This window comes from Schistocerca serialis, chromosome 1 (assembly GCF_023864345.2).
Source record: "Schistocerca serialis cubense isolate TAMUIC-IGC-003099 chromosome 1, iqSchSeri2.2, whole genome shotgun sequence".
Lineage (NCBI taxonomy): Eukaryota > Metazoa > Arthropoda > Insecta > Orthoptera > Acrididae > Schistocerca > Schistocerca serialis.
In genome coordinates, this window is record NC_064638.1 from 252,108,855 (window position 1) to 252,126,293 (window position 17,439).

At 38.3% G+C, this 17,439-nt stretch overlaps 1 protein-coding gene across 2 annotated transcripts in view; it reads right to left on the reverse strand.

Annotated features, from left to right (window-relative positions):
- LOC126467166 (zinc finger protein 236-like) overlaps positions 1 to 17,439 on the reverse strand; it is a 234,085-nt gene that overhangs the window by 24,447 nt on the left and 192,199 nt on the right. For both annotated transcript variants that reach the window (XM_050096441.1, XM_050096442.1), the window contains exons 22-23: positions 7,280 to 7,409; positions 6,984 to 7,096 (exon numbers count right to left, since the gene is read on the reverse strand). In XM_050096441.1, the coding sequence (XP_049952398.1) occupies positions 6,984 to 7,096; positions 7,280 to 7,409 (243 nt within the window). The remainder of the gene's footprint in view (positions 1 to 6,983; positions 7,097 to 7,279; positions 7,410 to 17,439) is intronic.

Sequence of the window (17,439 nt, forward strand, 5' to 3'; positions counted from 1 at the left end):
TACTTGAATTCAACTTGATTTCTAAACTGAAGGAAACACTTCACGGCATTCACTTCAGAACTGCTACAAATTTGTCGGGCAATAGACCGCGCCGCTCGAACTGTCAACACAACTGGCACTGCTAAGAGTATCCTACGACTTCCACATTGCTGGCAACGGGTTATACACAATGCTGGTGACCACTTTGAAGGTCAGTAAAACTATGAAACACGTATCTATTATGTACTAACTGTAAATAAATAGTTGCCACTATTAAAGTTCCAACCCTTGTATAGTGGAAGGAGAGAAGGTAACAATTCACCATATAGCTGATGCGTGAAGTAGTCAATAGGCACATACACATGACTGCCAAGTTTTTTGAAAAATCCTCCTCCAAAACTAACATCACCTGTATGACTACATTGTCCCATCTGATGACATTTGTACTGGCATGTGGCTTTACTGGTGTGAAGGGTTGTATTGGGTGGAGTGGGCAATGTTAGGAATGAGGCACGGATTGGGAGGATGGTTGGAGGAAAGGGTAGATGATGACTAGGAGGGAGAGGTAGCATGCACACAGGATAGGATTGTGACTGGTGAACACACTGTGGCATAGCCAGGGGATGATGTGTGTGGTGCACAATAACACAGTGGAGTGGCTTGAGAGGGGAGATAGAAGAGAGGAACGGCACACCCCACTAGGAAAGGAGTGAGTGTAGATTGTATGAAGTAGTGGTGGTGGTGGTGGTGGTGGGGGGGGGGCATGGGGACAGAAGTGGAGGAGTGGATCCAGATAATAGGGAATGCAAAGCAGCCATTAAATACCAGCTTTTTTTGCTCAGCAGTGTGTTCCACCATAGTGTGTTTAATACTGATCGTCGCCACAGTATGGTGGTAGCCATTCATTTGATTGGAGACACTTGGTTGGTGGTCATAACTACTCCCCCCCCCCCCCCCCACCGCCACCACAACAGACACAAAAAGCATGCAGAAGTGACTAGAATGGAATGTGCTGAATGAGTGCCTGCGACAGGTTTTGCAGCTGGATGTTTCACAGGCTTAAGGCCATGTGGAAAGGGGTTGGGGGTAGGTGTAGCATAGGGAAGGATCAGGATATTTTGTAGATTGACTGGGCAGTGAAGCACCACTTTGGGAGGTGTGGGAAGTTTTGTGGGGGGAATGTCTCTCGTTTCCAGTAATGGTAAGTATCTGAACCTCTGATGAATTATATGGTTAAGTTATTGCAGGTCTGGGGAGATACTGGATGTTTAGGGGGGCTGGGGTGAGAAGCTTCTTTGCAGCAGTTGTGTCATTCATGGATGGCCAGACTATGTGAGAGTGATCTCTTAGTGTGGAAGTAATGGCTGCTATAAAAAAATAGAGGTACAGTTTATGGTCTGTGGACGTGATACAGATGGAGGTTTTTACGGAATCACCAGAGGAGAACCAGGGGAAGTGGTGGATTGGCGGTGGTCAGGTTTTGGAGTAAAAAGGGTAGTGTCTTGGCCATGGTTCCATGTCAAAGATATCATCAACAAACCTGAACCAGAGAAGTAGATTGGGATTTTGGGTAACTAGGAAGCTTTCCTCTGAAAAGACCCTAAATAGGTTGGTGTTGGTATATGACAGTGCCATGTGTGTGTTTGTGGATTTGTTTGCATATCTCCCCCTGTTTTGAAGGCACAACCTTGTAAGTGAGTATAACCACCAATAAGGTGTGCACCCAGCTGACTGACCACCACCAAACTCTGGCCGACATAGTGGCTGAACACACTGCTAAGCACAACATACTCAGCTTCAACGTCTGCTTCACAAACTATACCATTTGGATCCTTCCCTCCCAGTTTTTTTTTCTGAATTATGTAGGTGGGACTTGCTTTTACAATATATCTGCAAGTCTTCGGGCCTCAATCTTGTTTAGCCACTGTAGGTCGCCATCCTCCACACCCATCCCCATGCCCTCCATTTCACTAATTCTACACTCACACCATCTCCTCCACAGTCTCCATCTTCCTATGTTCTACTCCCCCTCCCAATTCACATCATTGAGTGTCATGCACAACTCCCCCTGCCAGTGCCAAGTGAGCTAATCAGTGCCACATTCGCCTCATGTACTTCTATCTATCATTCCCATCTGTCAGCCACTATTTTCCCCAAACCTCTAACACACACTGTGTATCCTTCCTCTTCTCGTCCACTTCACTCCATACAACCCCATACTCCAGTTGACCTACAGTGTAGATGTAATACAATTGCACAGATGTAGTCTGTTGGTTATGAAGGAGGATTCATCCTGAAGTTTGCAAAGTTCTCAGTTTTGTACATTCGTAGACTTCCACAGCTGGTGGAAGTTCTTAGTATTAGACTGTGTCATTATAAAATCCTAAAGCAACTGAATTTCTGATGTTTTGACAAACTTTGCAGCAGTCCTCTCCACGGCAGTTAACTGCCCTAAAGAGGACAGCTGCAGAGTTGATCACAACATTGGCAATTCAGTTGCTGTGTGTTGCTTGATGGGCACGTCAATTAAATATCTAGGCATAATACTGCATAATGGTACGAAATAAAGTGAGCATGTAATGGCTGTACTAGGGAAGGCCAATGGTTGACCTCGGTTTATTGGGAGAATTTTAGGAACGCAGATAAAAATTCACTTGATGCCCTCCTGAGAGAGAACTTTCACTCCTTCCAATTTAACAACGTACCAGTAAGTGTAGACCAGATGTGGCTTGAGTTCAAGCAAATAGTATCAACAGCAGTTGAGAGATTTATACCAAATAAATTAATGAATGACAGAGCTGATCTCCCTTGGTACACAGCATGAGTCAAAATACTGTTGCAGAAACAACAAAGAATGCATGCAAAATTTAAACAAGTGCAAAATCTTCGAGACTGGCGATCTTTCACAGAAGCTTGAAATTTGGAGCGGACTTTGATGTGAGGTGCTTAAAATAGTTTCCACAACAAAACTTTGTCCCAAAACCTGGCAGAAAATTCTGAGAGATTCTAGGTGTATGTAAAGTATGCTAGCGGCAAGACACGATCAATGCCTTCTCTGTATGAGAGCAATGGAAATATTATCAACAACAGTGCTGCTAAAGCAGAGTTACGAAACACAGCCTTCTGAAATTCATTCACCAAAGATGACGAAGTAAGTATTCTAGAATTCAAATCAAGAACAACTGCCAACATGAGTAACTTACAAGTAGATATCCTTGGAGTAGTGAAGAAACTTAAATCACTTAAGAAGAGCAAATCTTCCGGACCAGACTGTGTACCAATTAGGTTCCTTTCGGAGTATGCACCATACTTAACAACCATATACAACAGCTCGCACAGCGAAAGATCTGTACCCAAAGACTCTAAAGCTGCACAGGTCACACCAATATTCAAGAAAGGCAGTATGAGTAATCCACGAAATTACAGGTCCATATTATTAACGTCGATATTTTGGAACATATATCGTGTTCAAGCATCATGCATTGCCTTGAAGTGAACAGTCTATTGACACACAGTGAAGAGGGACTTAACACAACACCATTCTCATGAAACATATCTAGCTCTTTACTCACATGAAGTACTGAGTGCTCTTCACAAGGGATTCCATATTTCTAGATTCCCTGAAGGCTTTTGACACTGTACCTTGTAAACGACTTGTAATCAAATTGCGAGCTTATGGAATATTGTCTCAGTCATTTGACTGGATTCATCATATCCTGTTATAGATTTCACAGTTTTTATTAACTGACAAAGTCATCAAGTAAAACAGAAGTGATTTCTGGAATCCCCAAGGTAGTGTTATAAGCTTTCTGCTGTTCCTTACATAGATAAATGATTCAGAAGACAATCCGAGCAGTCATCTTAGCTTGTTTCCAGATGATGCTGTCATTTGTCATCTAGTTAAGTCATCAGAGGATCAAAACAAATCGGAAAACCATTTACAAAAGATACCTGTATGATGTGAAAATTGCCAAATGACCCTAAATAATGAAAAGTATGAGGCCATCCATATGAGTGCTGAAAGGAATACATTAAAGTTCGGTAACATGATAAATCAGTCAAATCTAAAGACAATTAATGAAACTAAATACCCAGGAATTACAATTATGAACAACTTATTGTTACATTCTATCTTGGGTTTTACATTGTTTTGTAATGGAACTGACAAATAGACCTCATTTTGTCATATTATACACTGATTAAAGTTGTGTTAAAAAGCATTTGTTTAAAATGATATTAGGATAGGTGTTATGATCAATAATTGACATTGAAATTGTATGTTCTTTGTCGCTATGGCTGTGATCTTTGGTGAGCAATACGTTTTCGGCCACTTGAGCTCTGGCGCAGTTGAGTGTACTTGTATTCAAGTTCTGGCAATTAATTTGGTATCTTTTTTTTTGTGGTGGAATGCTGCATCATGATTCTCTTGCACCCAGAGCAGCAAAGCAATCATCGCCTAGACAACATAGACTCAGCAGCATCAACAGAGGAGACATCATGGCCAGCTCTATAAAGTACAATACAGCCATTAGCCACAATGTAAAGGTGTCTTTATGGAGATAACTTTTGCAGCGTAGTAGAGAGGGTCCATGATAGTTTAACTATGAACAACTTAAATGGGAAAGAACACAAAGAAAATTTTACGGGAAAGGCAAACCAATGACTGTGTTTTATTGGCAGAACACTTAGATGACTATTGGCAGAACACTTAGATGACACAACAGATCTGCTAATGAGACTGCCTACATTACGCTTGTCCATTTTCTTTTGGCGTACTGCTGCATGGTGTGGGATGCTTACCAGACAGGATTAATGGAGTACAGCGAGAAAGTTCAAAGAAGGGCAGCACATTTTGTATCATCGAGAAATAGGAGAGATTGTGTCACTAACACGATACAGGATCTGGGATGGGTGTCATTAAAACAAAGGCGTTTTTTACTATGGAGAAACCTTCTCATGAAAATTCGATCACCAACTTTCTCCACTGAATGTAAAAATGTTTTAGTGATGCTGACCTACAGAGGGAGAAACGATGATCATTATAAAATACAGGAAATCAGAGCTTGCATGGAAAGATATAGGTGTTTGTTTTTTCTGCATGCTGTTCGAGATTGGAATTATAGAAAATTAAATAATAGGCCACTACTGTGAAGGTGGTTTGATGAACCTTCTGTCAGGCACTTAAGTGCGATTTGCAGAATATCCATGTAGATGTAGATACAGACAACTGTCAGGACGACCAGGTATATGTAGATACAGACATCTGTCAAGAAGACCAGGTATGTAACACTAGTGCTACACATTCCTGAGTACTGCTCGAGGCTGGATTAAATGAAGTCATTGAAACAATTCCGAGGCGGACACCTAGATTTGTTACCAATAGGTTCAATCATCAAACAAGAATTGTGATGCTTCGGAAACTCAAATGGGAATTCCTGAAGGGAAGGCGGTGATCTTTTTGAGGAGCACCACTGACAAAAATTAGAGAACTGGCATCTGAAGCTGACTACAGAACAATTCTACTGCCACCGACAAACATTTAGCATAAGCGCCAAGAAGATAAAGAGAAATTAGGGCTCATACGGAGGCATGTAGACAGTCATTTTTCTCTTGCTCTGTTTGCGAGTGGAACAGAAAAGGAACTGACTATTAATGGCAGAAGGTGGCCTCAGCCATGCATCATACAGTAGTTTGTGGAGTGTGTATGTAGATGCAGATGATAGTGATAGAAATGAGAGTTCCTTGGCCAAGCATTTGGATAAAGTAACATTTTCGGCACTGGTCAGGCGATACATGAGCCATTTATGTTAGCACAGCTTTGTGGCAGTGGTTGGCACAAAGGAAAGAGTGCAGAATGGTAATCTGAAGGTTGAGGGATCGTGTCTCTATGCAGGAGCTCTACTTTTATTTTCAATTTTTATGTTACTTATTATGCGAATGAACTGAAATTATGCAGAATATACTGTACTTACTAATTTTTCCATAAAAATCAAAGAAAAATATTGGACTGAGGATTCAGAAAGCAGTCTGTGAGTAAGAGGCAAAATATAATTACTTCTTCAAAAGTCTGGGAAGCTTATAACAGCCTCATACAAAAATTGTTTGACTAATATGATGAAAGCATGTAGGAGAACAAATTTAGTGTGTTAATTCTTGGGAGGAACAAACAAATCCACAATTATATGACAAAATTATTAAAGATTAGAAGGATTTCCTTCATGCAGTGTGAAAGTGATTCTCCTCAAACTGCACTCCGCTAGTGCAAACTTGTGATGCCTATTTTTATCGACAGGTAAAGAATTTGATCAAAAAGCTTCAAAACTGCTGTTATCTCAGAGAAAAAGAAATCATATACTCAGGAGACAGTATCAAAATTAATGCCATTGTACATCACCAGGTACACTTACGAATATTTGGTGAAACGATACATTACGTATGGTTTGCTGCCAAACTGTTCTATGACAGCGAACTTTTGTGCAAGCTGTAAAGTAATAAAAGTATCTAATTTTACATTCAAAATTCTCAAATATGGCTTGTATTTCCTTCCTGGTAACTTATTTGCAATCCCAAGTTTTTCCCTGCTTTTCCTTTAATGCCGCTTACAAAAATATTAATAAATACAATATGCTGAGCTTTATTTTGATTTATTTGCAGCACGACATAAAAACTGAAAGTAAGAAAAAAGTTTCCATATAGGGACTGGCTCCAATGACCCTCTCATTACTTTTCTGTATTCTTTCCGCTATGCCATTCTCTGCCTTGAAACTAGAGTAACATGAATCACTCATGGTTCGTCTGATCCATGCGAATACTATTTTTTTCCAAAATACTTTGCCTTCTGTTCCTTTCATTTTCAGCTTAATAGCTAACGGTTTTTGCAAGTAATGTGCTGTTACCTTGTTATAAAGTGAAAGAAGTATAACACAACAATTCAAATTGTAGTAAATCACTGAAGTAATGCATTAATTATGACATCTCGGTAATTCATGTGGACACTGACTTACCTCTCCTCTGTATGTTCCATCATGTGCTGGCAAAGTGTTGTATAATCTGGAAAGCGGTAGTTACATACTTGGCACATAAGCTCAGCTCCTTTTGTGTGGCTTTTCATATGGCCCTGAATGATAATGAAAGTGTTAGTAAGAATATGGAGGCTTGAATTAGAAACATCTGAAGTAAATTTTCTTCATTATATCAAGTTAATGAAAGAATGACTAATTATATTTGGTCAACATTTGAATATTGTAAAATGAAGACTTGAAGGTTAAAGTAAAACACAGTAATATATGTGTTAACTTACTCGAAGTGTGCAAAAATTAACATATTTTTTGTTGCATATTAAACATGCATATATTTTTCCGCCTGTATGTGTTCTCATATGCACATTGAGGTAGCTTAATTTCTTGAAAGTTCTGCCACACTGGTTACACCTGAAAAATAATAAGTCATACAGATCACTATAAAAATATTGCCCATTACCCCTCTTAAAGATTAACTGATATTTTCTACCAGTATAGTACTACAAATGCAGCAAAGAAGGCAGAATTAATTAGTAGCTACGAGCCATACTTATGTGGCTCAGATGGATAATAGCACGCCTAACCAAGATCAAGTAACATTCAAGTGGTTTTTTCAACAGACTTTTCTATCCTCCTACAAATCTACATATTAGTAAGTTTAGTGACAACACACAAAAATTTCATTCGGAAAGACAACCTAAAATAAATTCATCACAAAATGCAATGAGAAATGAAGGGAAAAAATGCATAATTGTGAAATGTAATCAAGTTCAAGGAAACCAAGATGATCTAATCAGAATGCTAACAGAATAAACTCATTGAAGGTATGGGTAAACTAATACAGAAGTGATACATAAAGCAAGTACTCCTCCATCTAGAAATTCCCATTATTGCTGTACCGAAGTTAAATATGCAATGCATTCAAAGAGGCAAAAAAATTATATGGTACAGGAGGAATGCACTTATAAAAATGTTTCTGTATCCAATATACACAGTAAGATGTACAATTAGAAAAAATGGAAATGGGGCAAGGAGCATAGCAAGAAGCACATATAAAGTGGACACACACACACACACACACACACACACACAGGCCAAGAACTGGCCCTATTGCAGGTGGCAAAGGTACAGTAGTTTTCATCTGCACATCTCACGGAAATTACATGACCAACTTAAATCAGAGTACGTGGCAAAGCACCTTATAGTCAATAAGATCTGCTACACAATACTGTCTGCTTCTTATCTTTACATGCGACAAACAGTGAAACTAACTATGCAAACTGCCAAGAGCCTGAGAGTGAGGGATTCACACATCCTCCTGGTAGTGATAGTTATGGCCCAGATGAAACACTATGGCATAACAGTGATTGCTGATACGAGTAACATATCTAATGTATGCATGCGATGCAGAACATCTACTACACATTTCCTAAATAAGGAGAATGGAAACATCTTCCAAGATATCGTTGCAAGTGATACGATCTCATAGCAGAAAAATTTTACACAATATTCATAAGCTTTATAAAATGATACACAGAATGATTCACTATGAACTACTAAAAATTGTTAAGACAGACGTAACACTTCATAAACCATGAAAAAGTATTTTAAAAGAAATGAGGTATTTCTGCTATACTGTCTCCCTCCGTACTACTGTAACCAAAATCTAATTAAATTGATTTGAAACAAGTAAATAGAACCATTCGAACTCATATCAACAACTTCTCATTAAAAACTTTGAAGGTATTTGCACAAAGATACATAACAGAAGTAACTGTAGAAGACTGGGGTGAAGCACGTGCACAAATTAAAATTACTGAGAGTGAATACCAACAATGTAATGTTTTAGTTGGGAAAGGAACCTGGAAATGTTGTGATACAAGTTGGACGTGACAGTAGTTACTGGGCCACTGATGCTGTCAAATCCAACAACAAATATGGAAGTAGTTCTAACAGTACGACATCAGAGTGTACTAATACAGGTAATAAAACCACAGTCTAAAACCTTAGGCCTTACTACACTATTTACGATCAGATACAGTACTCAATAAGAACCATTACTAATTGGGAGTATCTGCAGTGTCTTCCTATTGACAGTGGTGTAATTTATGTCACCAATCACTAGTAACCTCGCTGTCCAGCATTAAAGTTACATAAGTCAAGTAACGAGAGAAATGGCATTCTCTCATGGTCAAAATTTGAAAACTTTTAGTAGCAATTCACGCACAATAAAAGCAAACATTTATTCACTGCACTCTTGCACTTTTATCATAGTTACTCACAACAGGTGTGTTACGAGAGATTTGTCACAAAGGAAATTTTGTTACATGCACGAACTCCAATAGCTTCGTTAAAAATCTACAAGTTGCAGAATAATTGTAGTGTTGATTATTAATGTAAATGCAGTTAAAAACATACAAATATTTGTGAAGAACTTTAATCTGGCCCAAGTTACTGTTTAGAATCATCAACAAAAATTCAAATAGCCACAATGATAGCAGAAAGAGAATGTGCCACATGAAAAATGCCCCATGTTCTGTACTATAAAGTAACACACTTGGCTTGATTGCCAAAATAATTCTTTTTAATTATCATTTCATGATACCCCATTATTAAATCTATGGAATGCAACATACAATAAAATACAATACTAAAATGCACACATTGCAAAATGCAGCCAAGCCGAGAAACATACCAGTTAAAAATAATACAAACTACCTTACTCCTTCCTACACTAGACCACAACACCATCACTGTCCCAGTGGACATGGGCTCTCTTGCTTAGTACGCAACGCAATGTTTCCAATAGTTGGTGTAAGCGACAATAACGCCTAAGACATCAGGCTAACCGTTGCATGACAACTCTTATTAAAAACATACATGTGTTATTTAACTTACTTCTATATAAAAAGTTGTTAATAAAGGAATCACTTTGTAGCAGCAAAGCCATAACTGCTAGTTTTGGATAGTGTGATGCAGCCTCATATGACTTCTCTCCGAGTGTAAATAAAATTTCATAAACCTGATAAGCTGATTACATTGATCATCAATAACCACCCAGGCCAAACTATAACCGGAATGGAAAGTGCAACAGAATATTCACCGAGTCACATACATTCAGCATCTAATGCTCTTGTCTCCATCAGGGAAGTTACAACAGTGCCAGATGGAGATCACCAAGTATTATCTGACCCAAGGGTCTTGAGATCACTCTTGATAATTTGATTAAATTTCAAAATACTGAAGTAGGAGCACTTGCAGAATTTATCCAACTGGCCCAGTTTTCCTTATCATTTAATGAGAAATTATATCAACAAACGAAAGGCCTTGTTATGGGCAACAGTCTTGTTGGCACAATAGTGAACATATTCATTAATTTATCTGAGAATAAAAAAATTTATATCATGGCTATGCGGTATATGATATCATTTCATTTAAATGTGATGAAATCCACAGGTTTGTTAGCAACCTTGAATGCATTGCTTCCATGTATAAAGTTTACCATTAGGACTGAGAAATATGAACTACTTAATTATCTTTACCTTTCAAGTAAGAAAGCTGGTAATGAGATTCAGAGTGAAGCAGGAATTGCAAAACAGCTGCGACACGTATTATATAAAGTTACTTCAAGCTTTACACCATTGTTGCATATGGCCTCCACCGCCAGAGACTGTGTGTGTGTGTGTGTGTGTGTGTGTGTGTGTGTGTGTGTGGGGGGGGGGGGGGGGGGTGTTGACAAAAGCCTTGTTGGCCGAAGCTCACTTTCTGACAGTCTTTTTGTTATGCCTACCTGCAACTCAGCATCTCTGCTGCATGGTGAGTTGCAACTATCCTTTTAATAATATTGCTTCGCAGTAGTATCACATTTTTGTGAAAAGGATTTGTGTTATGAGAATTTTGAATCTGTGTCTATTCCAGTCCACAGTACAGAATATTTTCTGTTTGCCTAGTATGTGGTTTATGATGAACACGTATACTGATGAAAATTTCTGTAAATGTGTTGTTATGGTACATGGCACCTTCACCACTGCTTGTTTCTTTTCAAGTGCAAACACCAGCATCCCCATCACTATTGGGGCCATGCATAAAGTCGTGCAACAGCAACCATGGGTGGATTTCTTTAAGACAGTATCCCAGGACTGATGACTCATTTCCTTAAATGTAGTCCGCCTGCTTAGCTGGGTGGTAATGTGCTCGTCTCTCATGCAAGCAGGCCCGGGTTCGATTCCCGGCCGGGTTGAAGGTTTTCTCTGCTCAGGAACTGGGTGTTGTGTTGTCATCATCTTTTCATCCCCATTACAAGCGTGCAAGTCGCACAAAGTGGCGTCGAATGAAATAAGACTTGCACTTGGCAGCCAAACTTCCCCGAATAGGGGCCTCCCGGCCAATGATACCATACGCTCATTTCATTTTTTTCTTAAATGTATCATGCTAGTGAAAAGAGGTTTTTTTAGGATCTTAAGCTCATGCTTACTCCAAGCAGCTTGAATTTTTTTGAGTTTTCATTGATTTGCTCTTAAATATAACAAGGAAAAATATATTACCAGACAGAGGGTGTCACCAATGGAAGTGGAATAATTGCAATAATGTTGTGTTCCAGAACCCAGCACTTTTCAATTCTTGATGGCTAATAAAATTAATTTGCTGGGCCATTTGGGTGTACAAAGCTTATTAAAATGTCCTTCTGCCCAGTGGAGGTCTCTCAGAAAATTCTAATCCACCACTCTTTTACATAAATGCATGTGGGTCATTCCATGTCAAAGGGACCAATATTAAAAAGTGACCCATAGCCGTATCTAATGAAATCTGGTGTGAAGGCTCTACATGGTCTTTGATGGTTATATTCCAAATTTTGTTCCAGTATTTTCAGTGGTTGAATTTTTAGGGGCTTTTAGAGAGCCTACTCATCTTCGCATCACGTACGAAGGCTTAAAAAAAGTTCTAGCAAACATTTGGTCATTTGCTTTAATATACATAGACAACTTTTTATGCTGAATTACATCGTGACAAAAATTAGAGATTTAGCCACACCTAAATATAGATACAAGCCTTTACAGTGATTAAAAAATGCATTGTATTATTCTGAGAGCCAAGGTTTGACCGATCCCTGCTACTTTTCATATGAACCAATCACAACAAAACTTCAGAGGACTTTTTCTACCTATGATATCTATGTATGGATCACATTTAATTAACATTGGATGCGTAGACGAAAATATACGCATCTGCAAAGTTAGCCGAAATTTTCTGCGTGCAAATTTTAGGGTATTTTTTGGTGGCAATATCTCAACTGTGTCTTGTTCAATCCTTTTTTGTGCAAGAGGTGGAAAGAGCATGCTTTAAGCTTTCAAAGCTACATTGTTTAATTTCTGGATCTTGAATTTTATGAGTAAGAATACCTATCAATACTAGGGAAAATAAATTACTGATAAATACAAAAAAATTAATAAAACTTGAAGTCATAAATAAAATGTGTAATTGTAATGTCTTAATAGTATAAGATTTGCCTGTGGTTTATGGACTGTGTGTATACTGATAAGACGTGTTTATGTTATTTTACATTATAGAATATAAATACAATAAAACCTCAGAAAATGCTCTTAAGATTATAAAATCCAGAAGATCATAATGGAACGCTATGTCGCTTTAAAATGTTTTAACCCTACAATACATGGTGGTGCAATATGCATTGTCATTCAGTTTCCATCGAAATTATAAAGCAGCAATACTTCATACGGCTCTATCCTCACAGCAGTGATACATTGCTGAATCACCACTTTCAGTTGTTGCTTTTATTACTGACAATTTTCACAGTGTCAGTCTTCTGTGTGATGTAATCTTTGGTGCGGACATTGTACAATCATGGTGTTGAGTACTGAGTGTTTGAATAATCAATAATTATTGTTGTAGCTGAAGGTAAGCACGAAAACAATAGGTGTTGATAGGCTAATTTGTATATTTTATATATAACAAGCCTGAATCTACTATGCTTCAAACCAGGATATTCATGAGCTTACAAATTTGCTTGTTATAGGCTGATACACTATTGCATAAAATGAACCAAGAAACCCTTGCATCCTGCTAATTTGGTGGTTCAGATGGAGCTGATTATCGTAAGTCATCACCATTCTATTATGGCGAAAGTCAACTACCATCAGTTACAGAAATGTCGCCAGTGGACAAGGAGTTTCTACGAAATAGGTCTGGGCTTGATTTTACTGAGGATGCCCAAATTTGTTCACACCATAATACCTTGTTGATGACGAAATTTCAATTCCTGCAGAAGACATTTTTCAACCTGTTTGGTAAAGAAAAACATGTAATCAAGAAGGCTTTAACACCAATAATCAATGCAATGTCTGATAGGTTGAAGTTACTGACTAATGAAGTTTTTAAATCTGGTCATAAAATTTGTACCAAATGTAGGCATGAAGTGGCCCAAAAAGAATCACCCCACCAGGATAAGTAAGAATCACCCTTTACTGAAGTCATGAACGTTGTTGATGCTTGTTTTACTGCTCATACTTGATCGCCACCACTTGGAGAGTCACCATTAAAGCTTCACTGATCAGCAATAGAGATTCAATGGGATACATAAAGTGCACAAGTTCTGAAAGCCCAAGGCAGCATTACTAAGGTAATTGCCACATACGCTGGTGTGAGCCAAGTAGATATTGCTCAAATACAAACGGAAGAGTGCCAAAAATGTAAAGATATGGGCATCTTAATTGAAGAACTTAAGATTAAGCTCCAAACTTCAAGCAATTGCAGTAAAGTTCAAATTTGGACCCTGGCCCCAAATAGCTGGACTATTGAAAAAACAGCTGAAGAATTTGCTATTTCAACAAAAATGATGAAAAATGCTCGGAAACTAATGATGGAATATGGGATTTTGGCAATATCTGCAAACCAAAAAGGGAAAAAGCTCAACGATGAAGTAAAACAAATTGTCCTCACTTTTTTTTTGAAGATGAGTTTTTCTCGTTTATGCCTGGGCAACAAGGACTGTGTTGCATTAAGAATAAATGGGAGAGATTAACAAGCAGGAATGCTTGCTTCTTTGTATCCTGAAAGAAATGTTCATTGCCTATTGTAAGCAATACGGAAATCAACTGAGCTTCTCAAAATTGTGAGCTCAGGCCAAAATGGTGTACAGCAGTCGGTGTATCTGGATCACATTCAGTAGGTGTTTGTGCAATTTATCAAAATGTCAAATTAATATTGACTCCAGCAACATCCATCCAAGATGACTACAAATATTTGATGAGAAAAAACTGTATGCAGTTTGGAAACAAAAGACTGTATGCTGCAACGTTGTGAGAAATTTCCAGAAAAAAATGAGACTAGAGGCTTTTAAAGAATATGACCCTCAACAAACAATGGAATACAAGCAATGTGTCCATACTGACAGACACATTAGAGATGTGTCAAAGAACTGTTGAAGATTTCATGGAGGCACTGATGTGTCAAAACAAAACTGAAGTGATCTCTTGCAGAAAATGAGTTAATTATATTGATGGATTTTGCTGATAATTATTCATTTGCTGCTCAAAATACCGCGCAAGAATTTCATTGGGAGATTAGGCAGGTCACATTACATCCATTTGTTGTCTCTTTTGGTGGCAAAGAATGTCAGATTATAGCATTTGTATGATAAGCAACTGTTTCCGTCATGATACAATTGCTGTTCAAGCCTTTCAAATAAAGTTAATTAAAAAGAAAGATTGAAAACATTAAGAACATTTATTACTTTAGTGATGGTTCAGCTACTCAACATAAGAATTTCAAAAATTTCATCAATTAGTGTAAACACAAAAAGGATTTTGGCATCACTGCTGAATGGAATTTTTTGGAAGAAGCTACGGTCAATTGCTTTGTATGGCACTGGGAGAACAGCAAAAAGACTAGAAGCCCATGCTAGACTGCAGAGGCACTTAGATAACCAAATATCGACACCATATGATTTGTTCAATTTCTTTGATGATAGTATTCCAGGCATAAAGATTTTTTATGTACCAAAAGAAGAAATTGAAAAGATTCAGCCTATCGAGAAACAAGGAAGTAGCAGAGTTGTTGGTGTTATCACTACTACATATAAGATCCAATAACAGGTGTTGTCTCAGTATCCACCAGAAGATGGCCATATGGAAACTGCGATTGGTTTCACTAGCAATTGCAATGACTGATGTTTTACAATATAATGCAACGACTGATAGCGACTATGTTACTACTGAATCTTTCTTCAAAGTCGTAATTATCAGCGGCTCCTTTTCACGCTCTAATTCTTCCCACATTTTTTAAAGTTCTATTTTTGATCTTTTATTATTATGGCTGTCATTGTTTCTTAAACAGGTTGTTTGAAACTTGCATACTGAATTTCCATACGCAGCATATTCCTACGTGCATTTTCAGCAGTTAGAGGCACTGTGGCACGGCCTTCTTGGTAGAAACAACCAATTGCAAAGACTGCCTCATTTCAAATTATATAAAAAAATATGTAGGGTAGGTGGGGATAAAAGTACCCGTGGGGCAAGAGTACACATCAAGCTTTCAGGCCCCAAAGCAGAAGTTCATTATGCAACCACCAGGCAGCACACACATAATCATCTTTTCCTCATTTCTATTCTGGAACCTTGCGGCAGTCGGATGCTTGCAGCTGGTGTTACATGAACTAAGATCTACTTAAAAATTAGATGAATCTGCTCTTGGAACTGGCAGCTCTCAGCTTTCAATACCTGTCTTGATCTACATTGCTTGTATGTGTTATTTGTAGATTGCCGAAAAGAAAATAGCAGAATGGAGTAAAAGTATGCAGCTGTAGTGGGGTAGAAGTTCACAGTGGGCACTTTCACCCTGTCACTGTAGTTTGACTTGTGTAGTCCCTTCTAGAGTACTGAAGCATATTTTGTTCTTGTTTATTTACCTTAGATGCCTCGTTGTTAACCTTAGAGACTTGAAATTATTTTTTCTTTTCTGCAGTTTTTATTTGGTTGGATATTGTTTTTTTCAAACAAAGGTATCACTCAAACAGACTTCTAATAGAATCACATCTGCCATAAAAGCATTTTTTTTTTCCAGAAACCGACCAATAACATTTACTCAGCAGCCCATAACAGACCAGCTCTACCACCAACCTGTTGGCATTATCAAAAATGGGAGCCCAATACGGCAAACAGACAAAGCTATTGGGTTTTCAGAGGCTGCCTTAAAAAAACTTTTAAAACTGGCAAAGATAGTACTTGGCTGAAACACAAAACCTTTTTCATTGGAGGAAGAACAAACAATAGTGCAGCATTACATTTCCCATGATACACTTTTTTTCAACCTTACTCTCAGATCACTGCAACATGTATTTTCAGATCCCCCCCCCCCCACACACACACACACAACTTGCTTGTACAGACTTCATCCATGAGTTTATGAAAAGAGAGAAATTGTCCTAAGAATGGACTGAAACACCAGTGAAGCATGCATGACAGAATTTAACAAGATTCAATTAAACAAATATGTTTACAATCTGGAGGTAGTCTTCAAGAAATTTGGGTTTCCTCTTGATCGTAATTACAACAAGGACGAGGCAGGTGTTCAAACAATGCCTAACAAGCTCCTTAAACAAGTAATTACAAGAGGGATGAGAAACATGGGGAAAACAGTGACTGCAGAACAGTGGCTAACAGCCACTATTGCCTGTTCCTTGAATACTGTGAGACACCGTGTCCCATCCTCCCCCATTTTTGCACAGAAGCAATTTGAACCCTTAAGTGATAAATGGGGGTCCAATGGAATGTGATATGGCTATATCCCATAAAGGCTACATGATAATTATGTTTATTACATGACTTAATCATTTCATATCTCCCACAAAGGCCTGGAGGTAGCTTTGTTTGCCAAAGACAGCCACATACACTTGCTGTTTGCCACCCCATAGCAGCCATAAGACACAGCCACTTGACTGCAACTTTTTCAGGCCTTTCAAGGCACTTTATGACACAGTAGATTTGTGGAATGTGTGTCATCCCAGGCAGGTCCTGAGCTTGTATAACAGAGCTGAACTGGTGAAAGTGGCATTTTAAAAGGTAGCTACTGCTGAAAATACTGTCTCAGGTTTCAGGGCAACGGGAATTTTTCCTCTCTATCAAAACAAATTTTAAGATGCAGATTTTGCGCCATCAGAAGTGATCAATCCAGATTTTGACAGTCACTTTTACAAGTCTACTGAGCAACACTTCATAGTAATTGGTGGAAATGATGATGATGGTTTATCAAGGAACGAGACAATCAATGTAGAAGATAAGGAGCGTGAGGGCAGGAATCACGAGGAGCAAGATCCACAGTTTATTACTTCTGAATCAGGACCTTCAACTGTTACTCCCATTGTGAGATGCCTACTTATCTTTCTGCATCAAACTCTACACCTGCTATCTGCCACGTTAGCTCCTCT